This window comes from Gouania willdenowi, chromosome 3, assembly GCF_900634775.1.
Source record: "Gouania willdenowi chromosome 3, fGouWil2.1, whole genome shotgun sequence".
In the NCBI taxonomy this organism is placed as follows: domain Eukaryota; kingdom Metazoa; phylum Chordata; class Actinopteri; order Blenniiformes; family Gobiesocidae; genus Gouania; species Gouania willdenowi.
This window is the reverse complement of record NC_041046.1, coordinates 10,669,610-10,694,370: the sequence shown is the minus strand read 5'-3', so window position 1 is coordinate 10,694,370 and position 24,761 is coordinate 10,669,610. Positions and strand designations below refer to the sequence as shown.

The window sequence follows — 24,761 nt, the reverse complement described above, 5'->3', positions numbered from 1 at the left end:
TAGCTTCTAGCAAAACTCATGATCTATGATGACAAACTTGGTCTCATAGAGACGATCAATTTCTGTTCCATTTCAGACCTAATTTTAAAGCATGATCTGTCCTACATGATCCAAATAATATCCATTTTGTTTTCTTTTCATTTATGGATTTTTTTTTTTTCTTAAACCATTTTTCTAATTTTGTCAATTAATTTTCTACTAATGTAATTAAATGTTTAATATCTTGTTCAGAACAAAATATGTTTGCGTCATCAGCAAATACAATTAACTTCAGAATTTGGGACACTTTGCAAATATAATATAAATAGAGTGTGTGAAAGTTGTAATCTGCTCTCCTTCTGTGGGTTACCTGAATGGCTCGCCCACTGGCAGAAATGAATGCTTCGATGGTTGTTGTGTAATCTCCTCCAGCAAACTTCTCCTTCTCTGTCTTCCTTCCTTTCACCACTGGGATGGCCATCAGCTCCTCATACACCCTGGCATACAGATCAAGGATCTGCAGTACCTACACATACAACATTTAACACTTATTAAAACATGCTCTGAGTGTCTCAGTGCAGCCTTGTTGTGCCTCAGGGTTGGGGTCAATTACATTTATGTCTTCAATTATCCATGTTCGATTACAACTTAATTACAATTACGTTGAACTGCATTTTCCCCCCATTATAATTATTATTTTCCCTCTTAATTCAATTACAAATACATCCTAAATTACTAAATTTCAATTACAATTAATCACACTTAAAGAGCCTTTAATAAAAAAGCCCATAAAACGTAACCTCCCTCTTGAGTTAGCTTTCTGTTAGCATCTGTTATGATAATGGGTCAGTTTGACCCATGTCTTAAATCAGCTGTAAAATAGACAAAAAACGTTATCTATCATGTAATTTGTTTCTCATCTCTTGGTTACCTTGTTAGGCTTCCTAATCCATGAAAATATTAGTATTAATATTTTTTTGATGTGGGCATCTGAGCCTATTTTCTGTCAGTATACGCCTAGATTTCAACATTTTTAAAAAACCTTTTTATTTTTTTTAAAATGATACAATGATCCTGAAGAGAACTAACGGGTAAAGTTGATATGAAACATTTTATTATTTGTTTACTACATAGGCCGACGTGTGAACCATAGAACTATAACACCATTCCCCAGTTTTGCATTTAATCAAATTGTTAAGGTTTTTATAAAATGTTCAATGTTCATGCCAATCGTAATTACAAAGTCAAGTCTCTGAATTCAATTTCAATTAAATTACGATGACAGAAAACACAATTTTTCAGTCATGATTTCAATTTGAATTACATCATGATTATAATTAATTACCAATTTTGAAATTTCAATTATAATTGACCCCAACCCTGTTGTTGGTTAGATACCCATGATTTCAGGTGCTATACCTCCTCTGCTGCTTCCTCTTTGGTGGCGAAGGCCGTGTGTCCCTCCTGCCACAGGAACTCTCTGGTCCTCAGGAAAGGCTGGGGGTGTTTGAACTCCCACCGCTGAAAGCCAATGCACAACAATTCCCAGATTTCAAAAGGAAAGCAGGACCAGGGAATGTAAGAGCTAGGAATATTGATCACTGACCACAACGTTACACCACTGGTTGAGTTTGATTGGCAGGTCTCTGTGGGACTGGACCCATTTGGCGTAGGCAGGATACATCACTGTAAGTACATGTAGCATGTTAACACCTCCACAGAGTCCCATGCTACATGCTATCTATGTGCATGTGCATTGACAGTTTTACCTGTCTCACTGGTTGGTCGAACAGCAATGGGTTCTGCTAGCTCCGTCTTCCCGGACCGGGTCACCCAAGCCACCTGAAAGAAAAGCCAACATCACTCAGCATCAAGACAAGTGTGCTAATTCATCCTGTTACGATGAGCTAAGGCCGTGCAATAGGACGGTGTTAGACAGTGAAGTATTAGATTGTGACAATGATTAATAAGGTTTTGAATCGATTAATCACGATTTAATTTCAATTCAGTATTGATCGCTTAATCTTTGAAATTTTACTTGGATACTTGTAACCCCGGTAGACATCAGTGCCAACTGTTGAATTCTCGCGGTATTTTGGCACCGTATCGATAGATTTTGTAGGTTGCCGTCATGTGATTTAAACATGGTGGATCAGCCAGTCAGGACAGCATTGGGGAAGCCTACAAACGGGCTGCAGCAGATGACAATCAGTGTTGAACTGGATCAAAGCGAGTGACATGCACAAACGAGTCACTTAGAATCGAATATTCGATGGTGAGCTACCCAGAACCTGGATTTGAAAAACGATTCGCTTCTGATCTACTCGAGTAGTGTGGTAAGAGACTTTACAGCCCTTGCCCCAATCACACACACAAACTGAACAACGTTATGTGAGATACACAGCCCACACTTTAAAAAGATCCTCAGCCTCTCTAGTTCCTCCTAGATGAGGAATGTTTCGATCACATGAACTTTTGGGGAACTATGAATTATGAATAATGAACTATGAACAATGAACTGTAAACTACGAACAATTAATTAAGAATTATTGATGTACAGTAATTTCATTCACATTTTTGTATGTATATAATAGTTTCACAGTCATTACCAAATAATGTACAGCTCACTCATTGTTGCACTAAACACTGTATAATATATTTCACTTGCATACACTTGTTTTGCCTTGTGTGATTAATACACTGGTCCTCAACCTCCATGAGTGAACTTATCAGAGCTTCTGATTCTAGCCTGGGATTATAACACTTTACTGATTACATCAATATTGTAGCTGTAATTTGGGATGAGCAGTGATACATATTTTTAAGATGGTTCCAAACTTCAGACTTAAGTTGGGGCGTCTTACTAAGCAGAGCTTTGTCTTCTGACTAAGCTCTAGTGGCAACTAACTCTTAAAGGCTCAAACGTATTTGGGCAAATATCCCCGGAGCGGAGTCCACAAGGCCAATTAAGTGCAAAGCTCAGATTTCATGCCTGCAGGGACTTGTCGCAATGCAGATGACCACAAGACTATGTTTGAACGAGCTACAGATACTGAGCGTGAGATTCACTCATCTGGATTCAAAGCTAGAGTTTGAAAGTGATCACTTTCATGTGTCCTTATGAGTTCGTTCTTTTGTTCCTTATGAAAGCGATCAGTAGATACCTCTGAGGAAAACTGACAGTTGGCAGTTGAAAGATGTTAGGAAATCAAAGTAAATTTCAAAGTCCATTCCTTAAAAAAAGTTGTCTAAATAAATGAAACGTTAACATATTTAAAAAAAGAAGATAAAATAACCTATTAACTTCCATTATAGTTTGAAGAATATAAATGAAAATAATCGTGATCTTCCAAAAAATAAATTGTGACATGAATTTTTTTCCATATCAACCCCCCACCACCCCCCGCCCCATTCACACGTCTTACCTCAGGAGCAAAGTCGGCAATGTGGGATTTTTCCTTCTCCAAAGCAGCCTGAGAAACAAACATGGGGAAATAGCAGTTCTCCACCCCCAGTTTCTTAATTTCCCTGTCAAAGAAATCTTTAATGGATTCCCATATGGAATAAGCCCAGGGTCGCAGAACGTAGCAGCCACTGACGTCGTAGTACTCAATCATCTCTGCTTTGGTGATGACCTGCAGTAAGAAGAAGAAGACGTCACTTTAAAGCTTTTCCTTTTTGAAGATCTGAATGAAAGCGGACAATGTTGGGTTGATTTGCTTTATGCAAGAAAGGATGAGCAGGGGACTCACCTGAGAATACCAATCAGCCAGGTTCTCCTCTTTCTTTGCTTCTAAGCCCAACCTGAAGGGAAAAACATGAGAACGTAAAGCAAATATTGACATTAAGAGGTCACTGAGTTAAGGGATGCTACAGCTACAAGCAGGCCTGATCACAATAAAGAATAAGATTACATATGAACAAGATGCTCTCACATGTTTACATGTACCTTTTAATAGGCCTTACATGTTTGTTGTTTAACACAAAACCCAAATTATGCAGGACAAACCATTAGTACAGTGTTTTTCAACCTTTTTAGGGTCACCTGAATTTTTTAGTGATTGAATTTTTTTTTATTTTTTTTTTGTAAAGACTGCCTAAAAAGTTTTTTATTATTAAATTTGCATTATTATATTATTTTAAAAATGAAAACAAAACAATCTTACTGTATTCTATGCTTTCACTGTTTAAATACAAATACAAGTTAGAACGTTTGTGTCAAAATTATTCAATAAACAAAGAAGAATCAAAACATTTTTACTTCAAAGAAAAATGTGTTTAAACGCAATTTTTGGGGGGCTAAATCATTTTTTTGCATTCAAACACTTTCTTTGGTATAATGTTTTTCTATTAATTGAAAAAATTGTTTGGATTTAAATGTTTTAGTTTTACCCGACTGATGATATGTTGTTTCAATAGTAATATTATGGCCCAAATACAAAAACCCTCTTCAAACAAAGAAAACACTTATTTTTGATTGAAAAAGTTTATTTTTGATTGAAAAAGTTTATTTTTGATTGAAGTGATTATTTATTTATTTTTTTTAATTGAAAATATTTTTTGATTGAAAATCAAACTGGTCACTAACTTTGTATTTGTAACGCTGTAACAAACGTGATCAAAACCTTTGCAGCCATCAGAAAAGTGTGGCATTGAAATGGGGTCACGATCCAAAAAAAGGTTGGGAACCACTGCTTTATGAGCACTCAGTGACAAACACAAACAGCCATGAAACTCACTGCAAGCACAAAAAAAAACCAGACACAAAATGAGGAGCCAAATGACAATATCAACTTGATATCGACATGTAATGCTAAGTGCATATGATTGTCATTATAAACCTTAGTTTGAGGAACAACATTTCAGTACCATGTGCATCTACAAAAACACAAATGTTTTAAAGGGTTTTTATGGTTGACCAAAACTAAAAAAATAAAAACATCTAACGCTCGTCTTATTTTGAAAATTCGAGTTTTTTTTCTTAAGTAAAAAAAGAAAAAATTATATATATATATATATATATATATAGCGCCCTCTGCTGTTTAAAAAAAGTAATGCGATTCAATTTTCACAGTATCAATGTGAACCGTGATACCTATGAATCGATTTTTAACTGCCTTACGTTACATCCCTAATATATATATACCAGAGGCCTGGGAGCTTGAGGGTTCTGCGCAGTATCTTTGCTGTTCCGAGAACTGCACTTTTCTGGACCGAGATGTCTGATGTATTTCCTGGGATCTGCTGGAGCCACTCCTCCAGTATATATATATATATCTCATTTTTTTTCTCCACCAGTTTTTCTGACTTTTTCGCATTCTGTCCTTGTGGGTTACTGTAGGGCGATGTGAGCCAGCCCCCTCTTTGTTTACATGTGTTTACCCTTTGAGTAGGCTATATGTGTGCCACAGGCATGTTTCCTTTTTTATTCACTAATGCTGAGATGCTAAGTGAAGAGTTTATTTTTTGAATTGTATTGTTATAAAATATATAGTTATCTGATTTATTAATCATAAAATTTAAGCTACTATGAAGTTGTTGTTGCACTTTTGCTTAAACCTGGGTTAAAGCTTGAAATTGTTGAATGAGAGAGTCTCATTTACTTTTTATTTTGGGATTGTTCTATGCTTAACTCTTGAGGACAATCACAGCAATAAAGTTGCACTTTTGACAATATATCTGATGTCTGAAGTAATTTCTAAGTGCATTGAAAAAAAGAAAAAAAAAAAAAAAAAAAAAAAAATCAAATCTTAACTCAAATTTTTCTTTAAAGAATCCGAGTTTTTTTTTTAAGGCAAAATTGCCCAGCCCTAGCTACAAGTAGCTCTGACATGCTAACAAACAGAAAACAGCTGTACTTTGATGCTATTGCTAAGCAGTATAGGTAATTAACATAAAATAAAAGTACACTGTGTTAACATGTTAAAAATTGCTATTTGACAGCTGCTTTTGTGAGGTGGCATCAACATTGTCAACAAATTTAAATGTTTAACCCAGTGATTCCTAATTTTTTTCAGGTTGTGACCCCAGAGACTATTTTTTTCTCTACAACTATTATTTTTTTTTTAACATGTTTGTTATACATCTGTGGAAATAGTCCACAAAGGGATAAGATTCGCTATTTCAGATATATATATATATAAATATTTTTACTGCATTTTATTTTACCTAGAATTATCTTTGAGAAAGTGAAAGTATAGAATAATTTTGATCCAAGATTCTGCGTGGAAAATAAGTTCTTTCATAAGGAAAGCGTCAAAGCATCTACTGATCGCTTTCCTTGATGCTGTCTGAATAAATGAAACTACACATTATTTGAAGCTAATTGGGTCCAAGAAAACAACGACATTGTATAATTTACAACACAAAATGTGTCATATTTAGCCAACCTCTACTAAGACTGCTATCTAGTGATGAGCAAGAGGTTTGAGTGCAACTTTTTTAAGTGTGTGTAGTTGTTGTTGTTTGTTGCAACAAACTCGCAAAATTAGCTAGCGCCAGTTTAGCAGCTGCCTGAAAATAAAAAAGTGAATAATAAAAAAGTAAAGGTTGATGCAATTCCATCAACCTGCTAATGTCCAGCAGGTTCTCTTACAAATCAAACATTGGATCTTCAGCTAGGTTACAGGTCAAACTGTTGTTTTTCAATGTTCAGCCACATTTTTACCCAACCAATGCTGAAAAAGCTACACACTTAAATAAAAGGTTTCACTTAACACTGTCCGACTAAAAACCTTGAAAATCTCTTAAACCAGACATAATCTAAGCACATTAGCCACACCAGTGTTTCAGCAAAAAGTCTGCCATGAGCAGCGTGCACTAATATAAAGCAGGCAACAGCAACACACATACAAGCACATTAACATTCAGACTCACCCCATCAGATGTGTATTTAACTCTCCTTACCAGTTAAATCCCATCAGAGGATTCCTCCTTCCAAATTAACACTTCCAAGAACCAGAACGCAAGATTCAACCAAACCGAAGCTTGGTCTGTCAAAAGGAGTCTGACTACTCAACACAAACAGTTGTCTGAATAAATTAAACCTTAACATGATTACTAGGCTGGTTCACAATATAATTGTATGAAAAAAAATTCTCCAAATTTTGCCATGTTCTCATTCATATTTTGAACATATGTACCATAAAATCAGCCAATATGATGTCCGTAAATAGTGGCACACAACCAAAGAATGCACCACTTTCACAGATATCAGAAACTAACAATATAAAGCTAAGTATGGTCACTGAGTTTATCCCTGTATTTATACTAAATGAGTAAGAACATTACAAAAGTTCAAACACTATTCCTGAAAATAGAAAAAAAAGTCAACATTGTGAAAAAGTGTGCCACTCCTAAATGGTCAGCGTCGACTCCATTTTTGATAACAGATGTTTACAATGTCAATGTGAACGAGGCAAAAAACAATCTGAAAAAATTTGGTAAAAATTAATTTTGTGAACCACCCTTTAATGACTCGTCAACACGTCCAATCCAACATAGCATCTATGCCACTGAAGCTGTGTCAAACTAAAAATGCTTTCGGGCACATCATTTATTGCTGTGTATCATCATATTTATTCTCTCTTTAACATGATAGAATGAGATACATTTGGATTTGTAGATGCAAACAGAACATTAATGTGTTCTTCAGAGAAATAAAGACTTATCTTATCAGGCAGCAGCTCTGAGTCACTAATAATGTGAAAGGTATTGACTTGAGTACTCTTTGTACTACGGTACCTCCCGTTTCCTGCATCTCACCGTGTCTGTTTCTTGGGTCCTTGACCCTCTCCTCCGCCCCCTGCTCCTCCCGATGACTCCTTGCCCTGTCCGGCCTTTTCTCCTTTCCCCTTCTTCCCACCACCTCCTCCTCCTCCCTGCTTTTCAGACTTGTTCTCCCTCTCCTTGCGGTTCTTGTCCTCCCCTCCTGTAGCTCCAGCAGCAGCCACTGGTTTGTAGTCGTTCCCGGTGAGCGTCTTGTACTTGCTCTTCAGGTCCAGCAGAGTTTTTACAGCTTGGTCCACCTGGTCCTGTAAACACAAGCCTTAGATTAATCTTCTTACCGCTACAGGAGAACAACACTTACGGGCGCGGAAGCACGGTTAGCTTAGCATGTCGGCAGTTCAGCAGTAATACACAAAGAGAATAAAGGATCGCAATTTGTAATTCCTATTATGTGGAAATAAGTCCTGGTGGAGCTGCAAACAAAACGCTACCTTATTCACTATAAGAAACCACCACATCACTGAGTATGCAGCATTTAAAAATAGAAATTAAGCTAATGCTAAAGCTAAGCTAGCGCAGCAAAAGAGCTATTGGGCTGCTGTTGCAAACTTGTATTACTACTAGTGTGGAATTATTCTTATTTGTTCATCATACAGTAAAATAGTCCATCCTTAATCAATTTACTGCAGTCATTTCTCCCTCAACCAGTAGAAAATGCTGTGAACACCTGATTATGGATGAAACAAAAAAATACCGTCATATACAGTGAAACCATTAAAAAATACCGTGACATACATTTTTGGTCATACCGCCCAGCCCTACACGTTCACTTAAGCAAGCTGATTTCAGACAGCCTACGTGCATGTTCTTTTAACAGGGGTGGAGACTGCCATGTCAGATCAATTACAAACATGGGGAAACTGTGCAGACTTATGTCACAATTAAGGAATAATTATTTAAAAATTAAAATTAAAATCCATAATTTAGGCCAAAAACAACACGGTTGCTGCAGAAAAAGCAGCAAGGAATGAACATAGAAAGCTGCTGACACTGTTATTGCATAAAAGCACGAGATTATCCAATATTAATCCATGGGATGATAGACAGAGCTCTGATCAGTTTCACTTTTTTACAGCACAGGCGTGTTTCTATTCAGGTAGTCCTCCTTAATTTACCACACACACACACACACTGCGATGAGAGCACATTGTTAGCATCACTATAGCTGCACGTATGTATGTATGAATGAAAGAAAGAATGATCAGGGTGTGATTCGGACAGATCATTCATTCATCAGATGACTGTCGATCAGTCCATTAGATAAATCTATATCTCTCCTAAAGGACGTCATCGGAAAATGAAAGGATTACATTAATCCATTAATAATCATTCTTTCCTAAACACAGCCGTCAGATCTGCACCAACCAGGATCTTCTAACAATGGGCAGCTCATTTTTCAAGAAAACTGATTGGTCAGGAGGCGGGACTTTTGTACTTGCTCAGATCTTATCCACTTCATAACCTGGTCCCAACCAGGTTAGGTGTTCAGCATCAGTTACCATGGTGATTTAGCCAGGGAAGAAGTTAGCCAGCGTCGTAGTATAGGACATATCGATTAAACCTCAGAAGTTAGTGTGATAAGAGATAACCCAACTTTGTAGTACAGACCCTAAATGTTCCCTTACCTTTGGGGCTTTCTCAGTCTTGAGCTTTCTCACTAGCTCCCCCTGCTGGGACACCTGTGAGAACAGTTCCTGGGCCTGTGGAGAGGAGCTGCTCTGACTCTGGGTCTGAGCAGGGCTGGCTGGGGTTTGCACCCCTGGTTTGTATTCCTGTCCAGTCTGTTTCTTGTAGTCTGCTTTCAGAGCCAACAGTTGTTTTACTGCAGCGTCGACCTGATCCTAATGACACCCAGCAGAAAGACAGATTAGCCCACAGCTGCAGTGACAGCCTATTGACTACAGAGCATCATTGAATTAAATCTCACTTTCGGTGCTTTCTCGGTTTTGAGTTTTCTGACAACTTCTCCCTGAGCAGCAATTTTCCCGTGAAGGCCAGAAGAAGAAGGAGGGGCAGTGGAGGGGGGGCTGCTCTGGACCGGGGCAGAAGCTTTCTGAGCTGGAGCCGCTCCAGGCTTATAGTCCTGACCCGTGGCTTGTTTGTATTCTGCCTTTAAGACTAGCAGCTGCTTCACAGCGGCATCAACCTGCTCCTGCAGAAACAGACAGTCCAATAGTACATTTACAAAACAAACAGGATTCTTTGCAATATACAAGCAATGTTAACGTTGTCACACAGTATCACCACAGTCAGGGTCAATTATAATTGTAGTAGTGTAATCAAAAATGAATTACAATTATGACATAATTATAGTTGAAATAATTAAATGTAATCATAATTGAGTTGTAATTGAACATGGATCATAATTCTAGTTGAAAAATGTAATTGACCAATCCTGACCACAGTACATATTGATTAAGTATTGACTGAATCAAAACAATCAGTTGGTAACATCAAGAACCAAACAGAATGAATCAAAAACTAAAACTAAATTAACTCAAAAAAACCAAATAATGTGGTACATTTTTATAGCAGGTTTAGATCAGACTATATTTACTTTTATTTATTACATTAAAAAAAAAACATGAAAAAGAAAAGCTTAATGGTCTCAATTAAAATCACAAAATGAGTAGTAACTCAAATCCATATGAAATAATTGATGTAAGGCACTGATTCTCAAACTGTGGTACGCCAAATAAATGTTATTTGATTCATTATTTAAGTACAGTGCTTTAATTTCCTATATTTAAACACAGTGTTACTGTTCAAACTGTGTGTAATGTTACAGTAGACAACAATATTAAATATACTTGTTAAATAAAACCTCTGCCTTATTTTTAATGAATACTTAGGGCCACTACACTACTGTATTTTAATGTTGGTCATTATGATGGTAGTTTTTTCTGAGGTGGTACTTGGTGAAAAAAGTTTGAGAACCACTGATGTAAGGAATCATCACACGGGTAGATATTATTTAACATTTGAAGTGATTTTCTTTAGTATTTGGAGCAATCAGCAAACAAATAGGTGAAATCTTTTAAAATACATTTTCTTTTAAGGAGAAAAAAAAAATCTTGTTTAATGCCAGTCAATGAATTTGTTTGGTATTTTCTTCTCTCATTTTTTATTTAAAAAATAATCATTGTTTTTTTTGGAAAAAGTAAAGGCATGTTTATAAGGACACAAGTCACCTTTTTTTTTTAAACATTATTTACTTTTACATCATTACAATATTTCCAACACTTAATAACTTAGTCTCGAGGTGTGGAAATACTGTCTCTTCAAATGTACATAAATAGAAATATTAATAAATAAATCACATAATAGTATGGTTTTAAATACGAAACAAGTGCTTCTGATGTGTTCTTATAGTGTCCTTAGCAACAGGATAAATCTGGATGAATGCATGTGGAAACTATAGATTGTGTACATAAACCGAATGGATACCGTCAAAGGATGCATTTCTCACGAGAAATGTTATCAAAATGGAGCTAAAGCCATAAGCTCTCTTAATATATTCCATTTTCCAGTGAAAATTTAAGGAATGTCCGCAGTGTTTTCCATTTCTCGAAGGGATTGACTCAGAGATCACGTGAAATAACGTATTTAAAAACACGACAGATGATGCGTCGTCATTTGAATGAGAACGGCACAGTAACGTATACTACAAATGAAACCCTCCTCTAGCTCTAGAGATGCTCACACCCGACCAAGTATATTTATTATCAGCATCTTCAGACAACCTACGTATGTGGAAGCTTTTGAAGTTCTTCTAAAGAATAAAATGTTTTTTATTGTGGGTCCTTCTTTGCTGGCTGTGTATATTTGAAGACGCAAAGCACTGCTTTGCGTCTTCAAAATATTTTTCTTCATTGTATTGACAAAAAAAAAAAAAAATCATTTTAATCAAACTGAGCTTTTAAGTGTTACTGTGTTCTACTTCTTTGAAATTAAAATACAAAAATTATATTGAAAAACTACATTAGATGCTGACTTCAGCTCTGCTGCAAACATTTTTAAATCCAAGTTAAAGGCACTCTTTCTGCACTGCGAATGACAGAGGGAGATTTTAAATGTTTTTACTGCTGATTTAATATTCATATTTATTTTATAATAACTGTTGAATGTTTTCTGATGCAATTCTTAATCATGTAAAGCACATTGAATTGCCTTGTGTATGAAATGCGCTATACAAAAAAATGTGCCTTGCTTTATTATACAAATATTGAAAAATGCTTTAATAATTGTAATAGTAATAATATTGCAATCTAATTATTGTAGATCGTGAAGAGCCGTCAGTGGTAAAAAGTAGCTTGCGAGCACACACTATTAGACTGATTTTTTTCAGATCGATTATTGATGAGACACCATTAATGTGTAAATGACTCTTTTTTTCCCCCATAACTGAAGATCACTGACGAAATCAAGGGATATGATTTAAAACAGGCTTTTAAAAGAGGGATTTTATGTTGTATATAGCTCAATCTCTTTTTTATCTTAATAAAATATTTTGTATTGAATACCTTGGGGGCCTTTTCAGACTTCAGTTTCCTCACAAGCTCTCCTTGCTCCGCCACAAGCTCGTACAGAGCTGACGTAGACACTGAGGGGGCCATGGTGGAGGTTATGAGGGGAGGAGCAGGGGTTGTGGGCGTGACCAACCCTGGTTTGTAATCCTGACCAGTCAGCTTTTTGAACTCCGCCTTGAGTGTCAGGAGCTGCTTCACAGCAGCATCTATCTGGTCCTAGTGTCAACATATCACATTCCAGTTGTGGGCTTTTACATCAAAAGATGCCACAACATGCAAATGACATGCTGGCAAAATGGCTGGGCAGGTTGGATGGACTATGAGGGCAAGTGGACATGCAGGCAGGGATGCAACACTAGACAGCGGTAGGGGTGTAACGATTTGTTTTAGCAACGATTCGCTGTTGCCGATTCAAGGGCGATATTAACTTATTTAGAACGATTCAATCTGAAACAATTCAGTGACTTAAAGGGAAAGTTTGATGAAAAAATCACTTTATAATGGTTTTGCTACAGTGATATACATCCCTTTAGTCTCATTCAGAGGGCCAAAGCTGAAAAAGTTCCGTTTCCTCCCTCCTTTGTTATTCCACATTTTGTAAAAATTTAGCTCCAAACAACGGGCAAGTTTGATTTTTCTCGAGTTGTGACATCACAACACAAAAACTCTTCCTCCTGACAATCCTGGCTCCTCCTACCCTACAAAAGAATGTGAGCTCCTCCCTCTCAAACTACCTCACAGGTAAAACTAACACTGCAATTTAATATAGAATATACAAAATACTTCATTGTCATATATGTAAAACTACATACAAAACATGTTCTCTGCATGTAATCCCTCCCTGGGGAGCAATGGGCAGCAACAGTGTAGCATCCAGGGAGCAGTTAGGGTTAATATAGAGACTGATCAACATTCCACTGTGATGAACCAGTGAGATTAGAACCAGTGAACCTACGATTACAGGCGTGCTCCCTAAACCACTACTCCCTTTATCCACAGATATATATACGTTCAGTATATACTGTAGATTATCCAGTATCTATACTATAATACAGGTATGCGTGTGTGTGTGTGTGTATGCGCGTGTTTGTGGAGCGAATATCTCCCCAGCGCTCTCTCTCTACGACCTGAAACTGTCAATGGCATCCAAATACCACAAGATTCGTTATTTTGGAGTAATATGGTCATTTCAAAACGTTTATTTTAATTTTAATCAGCACAAGTTGTAACAGCACAACGGAGATCAGAACAGCCTGGATACAGACTCTCTCTCTCTCACTCTGACAACATTTCTCCGCGTCGTTGCAGAGTGCATCATGACAAAATGAGTGATCAGAATGATTATTTGTGAGCAAAAATGATTTAATGTTAACAATTTCATTGTTCCACCAGGTCTAACTTAACAGAGCTCAATTTTGTGGCGGCACGAAGCTGATCAAACCGGGAAAAATCCACAATTTAGCCGCGTCATTGTTTAAGCCGCAGGGTTCAAAGTGTGAGAAAAAAGTAGCAGCTTATAGTCCGGAAATTACGGTAGTTGGATTGTATGAATATGAACCGATTAATCGATCTAATGGATCAATCGTTACACCCTTAAATAATAGGTATATCTGACCAACAGGAGACAGAAATGATGCAAAGGCACTGAATGGATGTGACTTATGATGTCGATGTGACTTTGAGACAAAAACATGCAACAACAGGATCTCAAAAAATGTTTCATACCTTCGGTGCCTGTTCTGCTTTCAGCTTCCTGACCATCTCGCCTTGCTCTGCCACTAGGGTGTAAGGGCAGGAGGTGGGGCCTGATGAGGCGGGGGTTGGGGTTACAGCTGAAGTAGGAGGAGCCATGCCTGGTTTGTAGTCCATGCCAGTCTGTTCCTTGAACTGGGACTGCAGAAAGAAGTTATTTCCAGAGGTGAAAGTAATGGATTACAAGTACTGACGTTACTGTAACTGAGTTGCTATTAAGGGTAATTGTACTTTTTTGAGTTAATTTCTATATCAGTAATTTTAATTGTACTTAAGTACATTTTTAAAGAAGTAATTCATTACATTTCTACACCCAATCATTACTGAATAAATTATTATGCTTTGTTTTAAAATGATCAACGGACAAAAAATGAAATGACCAAACAACAATCAAACGCATCACATCACACATGACCAATCAGGTTAAACATAATGCACTGCGACAAAAACAGCATTGAATGCAGGTTATTTTCTCAGTTTTGGAATTCACAAATGTAACTATACTTAAAGCCTGATAATTGTTTTAGTTTAAATTTAAATTAGTAGTGTAATTGTATTAAAAATGTGTACATTTTAACAAACCTTTTATTTTATACAGATGCCTTCGTGGAAAATACATTAAGTTTCATTTGTGCAAGATCTGGTCTCTTTTTTAAGTTTATACTTGAGATGTTTACTGTATGCAAGGAAACGTGGCAAGATTTATTACCAAACATAAACATAGGGGGTGAAAGTAACTAGTAAATTTTTACTTTTAGTACCATTTAATTGAGCTACTTTTGACTTGTACTTGAGTATTTTATGTATGATTCACTTGTACTTGAGTACAATTTCAATCAAGAAACAGTGCTACTACTTGAGTAAGATATATCAGTACTATTTTCCCCTGAGTCTTTCAAACGTAGATTATTTGCTTTTATTGTTCGACTTACCTTCAGAGAAAGCAGCTGCTTAACAGCCTTGTCCACTTCCTCCTTAGATGCTTTGGAGGTCTTCAGCTGGCGGACAACCTCACCTTGTGCAACAATGCTTGAGAACAGATCAGCAGCTGGAGTTGATGGAGGTGCTGCTGCAGTTGTTGCAGGAGCCTTGGTTACTTTAGCCGGCTGCAACAACAGAATTCATTAATAATACAAATATCTGTGAAACTAAATATACTGTACCTAAACTGCAAAAACAAAGAAGCTATCAACTAGCATGTAACGAGGGTTGGGGTCAATTGGCCTTACGCAAAAGCCCCGCCCCCCCTTGTTTACTTTTGAGATGTCCGACATTTTGCTTGAGTTGCTCTCGTATGGAATAGCTGGGAGAAGTCCCCCGATGCGCATTAATTACTTTTTGGAGCAATAACTGTACGATATCCTCCAGATCCAGGCAAAAGGGGTTACAATATGCTGTGGAGGGATGTATTCAACATATTAAACAACAAAGGGGACTTTACAACTGTCGAAGCGATTCAGCGAATTGGCAGCCTGTTTCAGCAGCTCCAGCTCACAACTGACCTTTTCCCTTCGTTACCTATATTGTTTATTCTTAGTGTGTTCCTTTATTTCTTTCAAACATGGACGCCCAAACTGCATTATTTTTTCTGCTGCTTGTGTCTGCAATTTCTGCGATCATGTCGGGAAACACTGCTCAGATTGTTTACAGCCGACATCAGCTGTCAGCACCGTGCTAATGCTACACCAGCTTATGCAGACGAAACATCCCCCGTGAACTGAGTTGAAAACAATGGGGATGTCGCGCGGGGGCAAAGCGCCGAACAAGGAGGAGAAGATATCAGCCTGTCTTCCCGTCCGTCATCACGGGGAATGTTAGATCTATCTCCAATAAGATGGACGAGCTAGCGGCGCTAACCCGGCATGAGTAAGACTTCCGGGAGGCAAGCCAGCTGATGTTTACATCGTGGCTCACAGCGCTTTCTTGTCATTTTGCTAAACATACGCATTAGTGCAGACTAGATGAGATTACGTTAAAAATATACACATCTCCTATAATAAACATACACGCATACTGACACACACACACATCCCTATAATGTTTTTATAGTTTTATAGTCCATTGTAGACATTGCTCCAGAAAGAAAGAACACGACTCCCCCAGCCAAACTCTTGGGGTACCTGGTATGCGACCTGCACAAGCCATGAGCACAGCGCTTCACATTGTACCTGCTCTGAGCATGTCGGACCCCGTTTACATAGTAACGGTTGCACGGACGTATGATTGAACAATTACTGTTTGTGGGCGGGGTTTTGTGAAAGGTCAATTGTAATCGCGTGATTGATTATTAATTACAATTATGATGTAATTAAAATTGTGATTATAATAAAAAAAAATCTGTTGCCATTGTAATTCAATTAATTTTAGATAACTGAAATTGGAACTTGTGTTTCTGGGTTAGAGTTAGGATATCATTTTACAATTTTACATAGTAACAATAATGTGAATGTAACTGACATTTAGTACAAACAGTTTATAGCTATTGTTCAATTCCAACTCTTGTCCCTAGGTGGGCTTTTGCATAAGATACTATAATCAATAAGAAAGAAAAATAAATAAATAATCAAATCATAAAGATGCTAAAACGACAACATACACAATCATCCCAACAGGCCTACAAATGACAAGCAGGGGTGGACTGGGACAAAAATTCCGCCCTGACCTTCACTGTCCAGACCGGCTCATTACATTATCAGAAACACCATGTAGAAGCCGTCATCATGTCCATGATGCCCAACATGTGGCTCGTAATGTCTTAATTTTTAATATTATTCCCCCAGAAAACCTTAAAAACGAGAAACTTTTTAACCCCTTTTTACCCATTTCATTTGGCCATTTTGCAACTTCCTTTGTCCCATTTTTCCCTTTTTCAAAAAGTTCTGACTTTTTTCAGACTTCAGCTACCTTTTGCCAAAAAAATATCCCTATTTTCCAATTTTTTGTACATTTTTGTAACTTTTTGTCCTTCATTTAATTTTTTTGGCCAGATTTCATTACGACGAGCCACCGGGATGATGCCAGGTATGCCAGATGTGCATACACGGTACAACAAAATACTAACTACATGAGATCATTAATGAAGCACTTTGGTCCCATGTGGGCTGTTTTAAAGTGCTTTAAATTGTAATTGAGAATGTAATTGTAATTGACTTTTGGGGGAAAAAATTATAATTGGAATTTAAATGGAAAAAAAATGCTGGTCACTAATCATAATTTAATTGTAATGGAACATTGGTAATTAAAAACAGAATTATAATTGAAAAATGTAATTAACCCCAACCCTGCAAGTAACAACATTGTTTGCTGATAAAACTGACTGTGTTGTTGGAGGCCTGGCTCTTGTTCTTGTCTTTGGATCCCGCAGTGGGCATCTCTTTGGTGTGACCATCAGGAATGTAGAGCAGGACGCAAGGACTCTCTTTACAGCTGTTAGGACTGCATACAAACACACATACATACACACTTGAGCGGTCAGACAGCACAAAATGAGAAATTATAGAGTAGATCCAGGTAAGATCAACTAACCTAATTGGCTCATATGGCTGGTCGCAAATGTAGAAGCCCCGCCTCTGCAGCTGGATGATGTCACCCTTCTTTAGGTTCTTCAGGCAAGGATCACCGAGCATCTTCTCCTCCAGCTGACAGTAAAACAGAAAAGATTAGAGAAATAAACAGAGGATGTCTTCTCTCTGAAGCAGCAAAGAGAGAAAAAACTGACTTTGCTGTTTTTATTGATGTAGTCCTTGAAGTCGTCGTCTTTACTGATAACAGCTTTGGAGATGAGTGGCAGGTAGTTTATACAGATAGTTGGCAGCAAGGGGGCGCTGTTGGTCTCAGCCAGCCATGTGATCTTGGTCGTCTTCTTGAAGTCTTTGTTCTCCAGGTTTAGTCGGGCTTCCATTGACTCAACTCTCCCATCAGCCCCTCTGATTGAACAAACAGAGCGTTAAAAGGTGGGAAAAAAGACATTCCAGAGCTGGTTAATTGTTTGTGATGGCACCAGGAGCACCAATAAAACCCACCTCTGGATCTTGGTGATGACAAGGTTGCCCCAGTTGATGAAAGTGACCACTTCTCCCTCTGTGAAGGTCTCAGCATCAGCGCCTTCAACCAAAACTCTGGCTCCGTACCAGACCTCCTTCATCCCCACATCTGTGTTCTGAAGAGGGGAAAAAAGGACCTCAGATAAATATTTCTTAAGATGGATAGAGTATCTTTATTGATCCCGCAGTGGGGAAATTTACTGTCATGAGAGATCAATTTTTTTTTTAAGCAAGAGCAACTTAGCTTTAACGCCTGGAATGAATTATTCACCTGATCAAAGACATTCAAGAATACATTGGGCCCTTATATGTAAGTGAAACGCTAAACTATTGGGTGCAGGTCAAATTAAAGTAAAAATTGTTAAGAAATAATTCTTTACCTTTGGATGTTTGGCCACTTCCTTCATCTCCTCTGTGGCCTCTGGAACAGAAACTGGAACCACATACGAGTCGGACAGGGCTGTGTACCTGGGAGCCACTGGGTCAATAACCTACAACAAATGTGCAAGAAACAACAAAAAAATAGATCAATAGTAGGTTATGATTTTCAATCAGATTTTTTTTTGGTAAGATGAATTAAAAAGGCAAAAAAAGGGCATTCCTAACAGAATAAAGCATTAAAAAGCCAAGTGGGCTAGGGGAGAGCAAGTATGTAAAAAAAGCTTCATGAGAAGAAGCTGCATTAAAGAAGGCTTAATGACATTATGGCAGGTTGGAGGACGAGAATTGATCCACCTGCTTATTTCAGTCATCATCAATCTCCAACGCTCTTTTAATGAGGTCAATTAAAGCACAATTATTTACACAACCAACGGCTGTGGAGCTCCGGGGTCAAAATTAGGATAACTGAAATTAGGTGGCAGATATTTCTACACAAGGTGCCTTTAAGGAGGACACCTTAAAACGTGCAAGTCTACGCTACCATAGAAACCATCAGATGTCTTGAAAGGGATCCTCCACTGTTTTTAGAAGTGATCAGAGAGATATGATCACTTCTTTTCCTTCTTCTCCGGCCGTATGTTTACAGTACTTATCAACTTACGAAGTTACTAAAAGATGAGTTCACTCCGATTTTAGGCTTATTCAAGAAGTTAACCACTTTAATTTTGCCCCGGTAAGTTGAGGAAGCCTCTCTCTGCAGCCATCTCATTATAGTGGGAGGGAGGGACTGCTGCCTCGGCTCTACAAACAGTGAAGGACAAGGGAGTTGTCACTTGAAAAGTTAAAATGTTTCAACTTTGAGTGACTAGGTCACGCTTGACCTAGATGCTCAAATTACACAAGTCACGTCGCTTACATTGATTTGTATGTAATCTAGTCGCTTCAGTGGTGTCACATAACGACAACCCATTCAACACATACGTGCTCCTGTACATAGAATCATGTTTAGGCATTAAATTAATTAGATTTAATATTTAATTCTCATCTACTATATAACAGCTTTGCATTTTTTTCTTCCAAATGATGGTACTGACACGGATACCGTTGCTATTTTTATGACCCCGCGGTATACAGTTTTTACCGTATTACCACCCAAGCCTAAATGACACTGTGTAAGAGAGCGTAAAGGTCCCTTAAGAGAGCTTTTATTCTCTGCTTCATTGTCTATTACCAAACCTCAGAGTTGGAACTGTCGCCCCATACGGTCACAGATTCTTTTGTGGGTCACAACTGTTTTTATCATCTTTGGATGAACACAAGAGGTTTACATCGACATCTTTAACTTTTCCTGTTTTTTTTTTTTTTTAGAGCAACCAAAAGCAGCACAAGTGGTCATTTTGACTGAAAAAGCTGTTAAATGATCTAAAAGCAGGCTGAATGCTTCAGTCCAATAGAAAACAATAGGATGTTTACAGGCAGTGGGGCCGTGTGACATGATCAATCACGTGATTTTAAGATGGAGGAACAAAGGCTCCAAAAAATTTGAAAAGTAGTCCCATTTTCAAAGGCAATTAAACAAATATGGTAAATAATGTTTAGTTTGTACATTTACAAGATTTTAGGCCCAATTTGTAAAAACAGTAAAGGATCCCTTTAAACTCAACCAGTGGGAGTTAGTACTATGTCAGTTTGTCAAACATTGTTTACCTCACCGACCCAGTGCTTTTTCCAATACATATGCAGCTTCTAAATCACCTCATTCCTACCAGGAAATATTGCATGTAATAGTCTTTCAGCTGAGCTCTTTGTCATCGGGTCCAGTATCACTTTAAACAACGAGGGCTGAATAGGGAGGGTTTGTTTCTACAATGATAAATAATTTGAGCAATAAAAAAAAAAAAAATGCACATGATGGCAGCAGGGATTGTGCAAAGGATGAGAAGGAAGAGGAGGAAGAGGAGGGAGAGTACCTTCAGGCAGCTAATTGGCAGCTTGGAAACACAAGAGTGAGAAAAGGAAGACACATTTACAAAGAATGGGCTTTTCTCCACACTTACCCTAACTCAACTATACTTGATGACTTATGCTAATTCATGATTAATAATATATAAAACAAAAGCTACTTTATGCATGAAGGGCCCTATTCTCCCATTTATGCTTAAGCCTTTTTTCAGGCGCATTAATTTAAACATGTTTTCCTTAGGTGTATTCTAGCACTCAGACTCATGACACGACCTCTATGCGTAAATAGAGCATTCATAAGGCTGTGAATGAAGGCATTCGTAAATGATTCATTTACAAAGAGGCATAGTTTGCCATGTCATATTCATTGATGGTCAACAACAGGTTTATTTGATAAGATATGTTCATTAGAGCAGTGGTTCTCAAACTTTTTTGGCAAGTACCCCTTTCTCTTATTCCTGAATCCAAGCAGTTAGTGCGACAACATTTTGATCAAAATACTATGAAAAAACAGCTAAAGAGAATAATGATAGATGAATGAGTGATAACACACAATTTAAATAATTTCATTTTGTAAATAAGTGGAATAAATTGGTATTTAGTACCTCCTAGTTTTTATTATTTCCAGTCATCTCCCGCCTGTTGTGGCACCAGGACTGACCCTTGTAATTTCAGTTTATGTTCTAATCAATATAATTTCTATGATCATTATTATGATTATCATTTTACCTAAAAATAAACATAAAATGAAAACCCCATATTTTTAACGCTTTCATTTGTCGATTTTCCACTTTCTGTCTCTCAAGTACCACCTATAGTTCCGTCACGTACCCCCATTTGAGAAACACTGCATTAGAGTGAGGATCGGCCACATTGGTCTCTCTGAGCCTGGCCCGAACCAGACAGCCATTAACAAATTTATGTCTGAGCCAGACAATTATAATCTCTTTTTTGTATCATACTAACTCACATTTACATATTAAGCTACGAGGAACTTTTAACATTTCCACATTCATAAATGTCAACAGATGAGCACATCAGTCTCATCACTATCCGCTCTGTCTGTAATCTGAACATCAAAGGATGAGATCAAAGAGCAGACACTTCCTAGGAACAAAAAAGTTCAAAGGGCAAAGAACCAGTGTAGACCAAAACTTATATCTCAATATATTTTCTCAAAATGGCAATATCAAATATAAATCTTGATTATTTTAACTCAAATTAAGTCTGACCAGAAAAACAATTCTGGGTTAAATTTGCTGATGCAAAATGCCACACAGGCACACTTATTAAACAATTGCACAATGTGTCACTTTTGGCTTTTTCTCCTCTAAAGGACAGCACGTGAGAGTTAGTTCTGTAGTGTGGCTTGTTAAGGGAAGATCTGTGTTAGGACACACTCAGCAATCCATCTAACTGTGCTTTTCTGAGAAGTAGCAGAAGCAGCGATTTTGTCTTCACGTTGTGCATAAAATAAAAACAGTTGAACAACAGTGTGACCAGCATGGACAGAAGTCTGAGCTCCATCAGTGTTTCATTGACTGAGCTGCGGGAGCCGACGCATCACCTCGGGTTGTAGGTTATATAATGGAATTTAATGCATTCATTTTTGTCCCTCTTCTGAAGTTAAACTGCTCAGCTTTCGATAAGGCCACCGTATTGGATTACTGCTGAGAGATGAACTGCAGGCTGCACGGAAAATTTTAGGTGCCAGTCGGTCGAAAACTAAATTCCTTATCTACATTCGGTCTCCCCTTAGCCAGTCGTTGAAGGACGCTTTATCTATTCACCAGAATATTACGTCGACTGACGCTCCATCCCCCGCCTCCTCCTCCTCTCCCCACCCCCAGGAACTTTGTTTCTGAACTCAGCCCAAGGTCGTTTCACGTCATCTGCGCCTGGGCAGAACTGTACAGAATGAAGCGAATGATCATGTCTCAATGCCTTCTTTGGTCCAGGTTCAGAAGCGCGTACGAGGAAAAGAGCTTAAGCAGATGAGAGAATGCACCTAAGGCCAGATTAGACAGAGAACACCCATATTTCAGGGCCACTCCTCCACCCAGGGTGCGTAACTGGGAAGAAGGCGCTGGCCAGCAGTCACAGACTTGAGTGCAGGGGAGAATAGCACAACTACTGCACGGCTTTTCTGACAACTAGCAACGGAGAAAAGGATCAGAAGTGACAAACTACAAAGTTGCAGATGATCTTGAGCTGGTCTGATAAACATTTTTTTATTACAGCTTGTTTTTTTTACTTTTGGAAGTTCATTACATCAAGGCAACCCTATGGAGGTAGATTTGTGTCTTAATTATTCAATAAAAATAAATCACTTAAACTTTTTTGATTGAAAAGGTTACTTCAACCAAACGCAATTTTTGGGAGCTCAATTCTTTTTGCATTCAAACACTTTTTTTCTAATAATAAAGACAAATCCTGTCACTTTCCGATGGCAAGACAAGCAGATTATCACTTTTTCATTCTTTGTAATCAGTTCTTCACTATCACTGAAGCAGAGTTCATCCAGCCTTGGCTTTTTAACTAAGAATAAGTTGGGTTTGGACTGTCAGGAGACAGAGCTTAGCCTGCAGATGGTATATCTTAAATCTTGGTAATGAACTGCTATAAAGTCCTTCCAACAGCAAGATTAAAACACAAGGAGGGCATGACCTGACAACGTCAAAAAGACAAGTTTCATGAATGTGGGTGATCAAAGGTAGATGTAGACAAAATACAATGTGTGAAAACCATTGATATTAACAAATATCAGAAATTATAGTTCTATTTATATAATTTCTACATGCCAATATGGCTACTCATGCTCAATCTAATAATCTTAGAATATAATCATTCTACATTTAAAGTCCAACTGGCATCTAGTTTGTAAATCTTTCTAAATAGCAAATTGTGTTTTAAAGTTTAAATCCAGCATGTATGAAACTGCTTTACTAAACAGAAGGTAGTTTGAAATAAAATTTTAGGCTGTGTTTACACTGCAGGCAAATGTGGCCCAAATACGATTTTAGGGGAGTCAAGTGACCAGATCTGATTTTTTAAAAGCATTGTGAACATTCAAATCAGACCCATATCTGATCTTTTCAAATCAGATTTTGACCACTTACATATGTGATCAGACACAGATCGGATCTTTTTCAATGCAACCTCTGTGAACAGACAAGGAGGATTTAATGTGCGTTTTATACGTTGACGTCACTTTATAGTAACAGCTGTAGGACTATAATATTGTCACTAAAACATTTAGCAAATATATCTTGAGTCATTGCAAATTTTTTACTTCACACAAAACTACAGTACACCAGTTAAGTCAACTATTCATTAGCATGCATGTCTATGCATGTATACTCTTCCCTCTCCCGCTCAAAAAAAAGGAAAAAAGGTGCGACCAAATTCTGTGCTGGTGCAACCAACTGAGAAAGTTAGTCACACCAGTGCCACCACTGGAAAAGTTAGTGTAGAGCCCTGTGTTGACATAAAGAGTTGTTTGTTAATAAAAGCAAGCTTACCACTAAAACAAATGTAAATATGACATTTGTATGAGGAAAAAAAAAAAAGGTTTTTCTCGGGTCGGGCACGGATATAAATACCGGATTTTTGTTGGACCTGTCAGTTTAGATTTTGCTCAGTCGGGTTCGGGTCAAAGATTGAAGGTTCATTCAATTAAATTAAATTTCATTTATTATAGATAATACATATATACTGATATAATAAAAGTCAGTTTATAAAAGCAAAACAGCACCACAAAAACCCAAAACAAAATATTTGGTTCTCTTTTTCCGTTTCCTCGTCCTTCACCGGCTCTTTCATTCTCTGGCTCCGCCGCACAAAAACTTTGGGACAAATGCTAAAATGCGGGTGAGTTTGAAGCCGCAAACCGTTCATACTGCACTCTGATACAGGTCACATTTTAAATGGTATTGTGAACAGACGAACAAAAAAAATTGGATCCAAGCAAAAAAATCGGAATTGAGCATTAAGGCTTGCAGTGTGAACCTAGCCTTAGATGGAGACATCCTGGAGACAGTGTGACTCCACCTTTTTATACCAACATCAGCCTAATTTCTACCCAGATTCAGCATAAAGCAGCTAAAGGCAAAAAGTAAAACTTCAAAGAAAGCGAGCAATGAGAAAACTTAAGAATTATAATAAAAAGTAAAAAATAGAAAAGCCTGGGGGAGTTTGGAGGGTTTGGGGAATGGTGTGTCTTTAATGAACAGAAAAAAAAGCTGTGATGGGGCAGTAAACCAATGTCATTAACCAATGATAAAAGCAACTAACTAACCCTGTAGCGCAAAGCTTATAAGCATATAAG

At 37.6% G+C, this 24,761-nt stretch overlaps 1 protein-coding gene across 3 annotated transcripts in view; it reads right to left on the bottom strand.

Annotated features, from left to right (window-relative positions):
* Positions 1 to 24,761, bottom strand: part of eprs1 (glutamyl-prolyl-tRNA synthetase 1) — a 42,665-nt gene that overhangs the window by 3,280 nt on the left and 14,624 nt on the right. Inside the window, exons 13-30 of one of the 3 annotated variants that reach the window (XM_028434369.1) lie at positions 20,443 to 20,463; positions 18,472 to 18,582; positions 18,071 to 18,207; positions 17,767 to 17,974; positions 17,574 to 17,686; positions 17,366 to 17,483; positions 14,981 to 15,154; positions 14,022 to 14,189; positions 12,291 to 12,512; positions 9,695 to 9,919; positions 9,393 to 9,608; positions 7,744 to 8,012; positions 3,732 to 3,783; positions 3,405 to 3,614; positions 1,749 to 1,821; positions 1,586 to 1,665; positions 1,399 to 1,500; positions 350 to 505 (exon numbers count right to left, since the gene is read on the bottom strand). In XM_028434369.1, the coding sequence (XP_028290170.1) occupies positions 350 to 505; positions 1,399 to 1,500; positions 1,586 to 1,665; positions 1,749 to 1,821; positions 3,405 to 3,614; positions 3,732 to 3,783; positions 7,744 to 8,012; positions 9,393 to 9,608; positions 9,695 to 9,919; positions 12,291 to 12,512; positions 14,022 to 14,189; positions 14,981 to 15,154; positions 17,366 to 17,483; positions 17,574 to 17,686; positions 17,767 to 17,974; positions 18,071 to 18,207; positions 18,472 to 18,582; positions 20,443 to 20,463 (2,655 nt within the window). The remainder of the gene's footprint in view (positions 1 to 349; positions 506 to 1,398; positions 1,501 to 1,585; positions 1,666 to 1,748; positions 1,822 to 3,404; positions 3,615 to 3,731; positions 3,784 to 7,743; positions 8,013 to 9,392; positions 9,609 to 9,694; positions 9,920 to 12,290; positions 12,513 to 14,021; positions 14,190 to 14,980; positions 15,155 to 17,365; positions 17,484 to 17,573; positions 17,687 to 17,766; positions 17,975 to 18,070; positions 18,208 to 18,471; positions 18,583 to 20,442; positions 20,464 to 24,761) is intronic. The other 2 variants (XM_028434385.1, XM_028434377.1) reach the window with 2 other exon arrangements.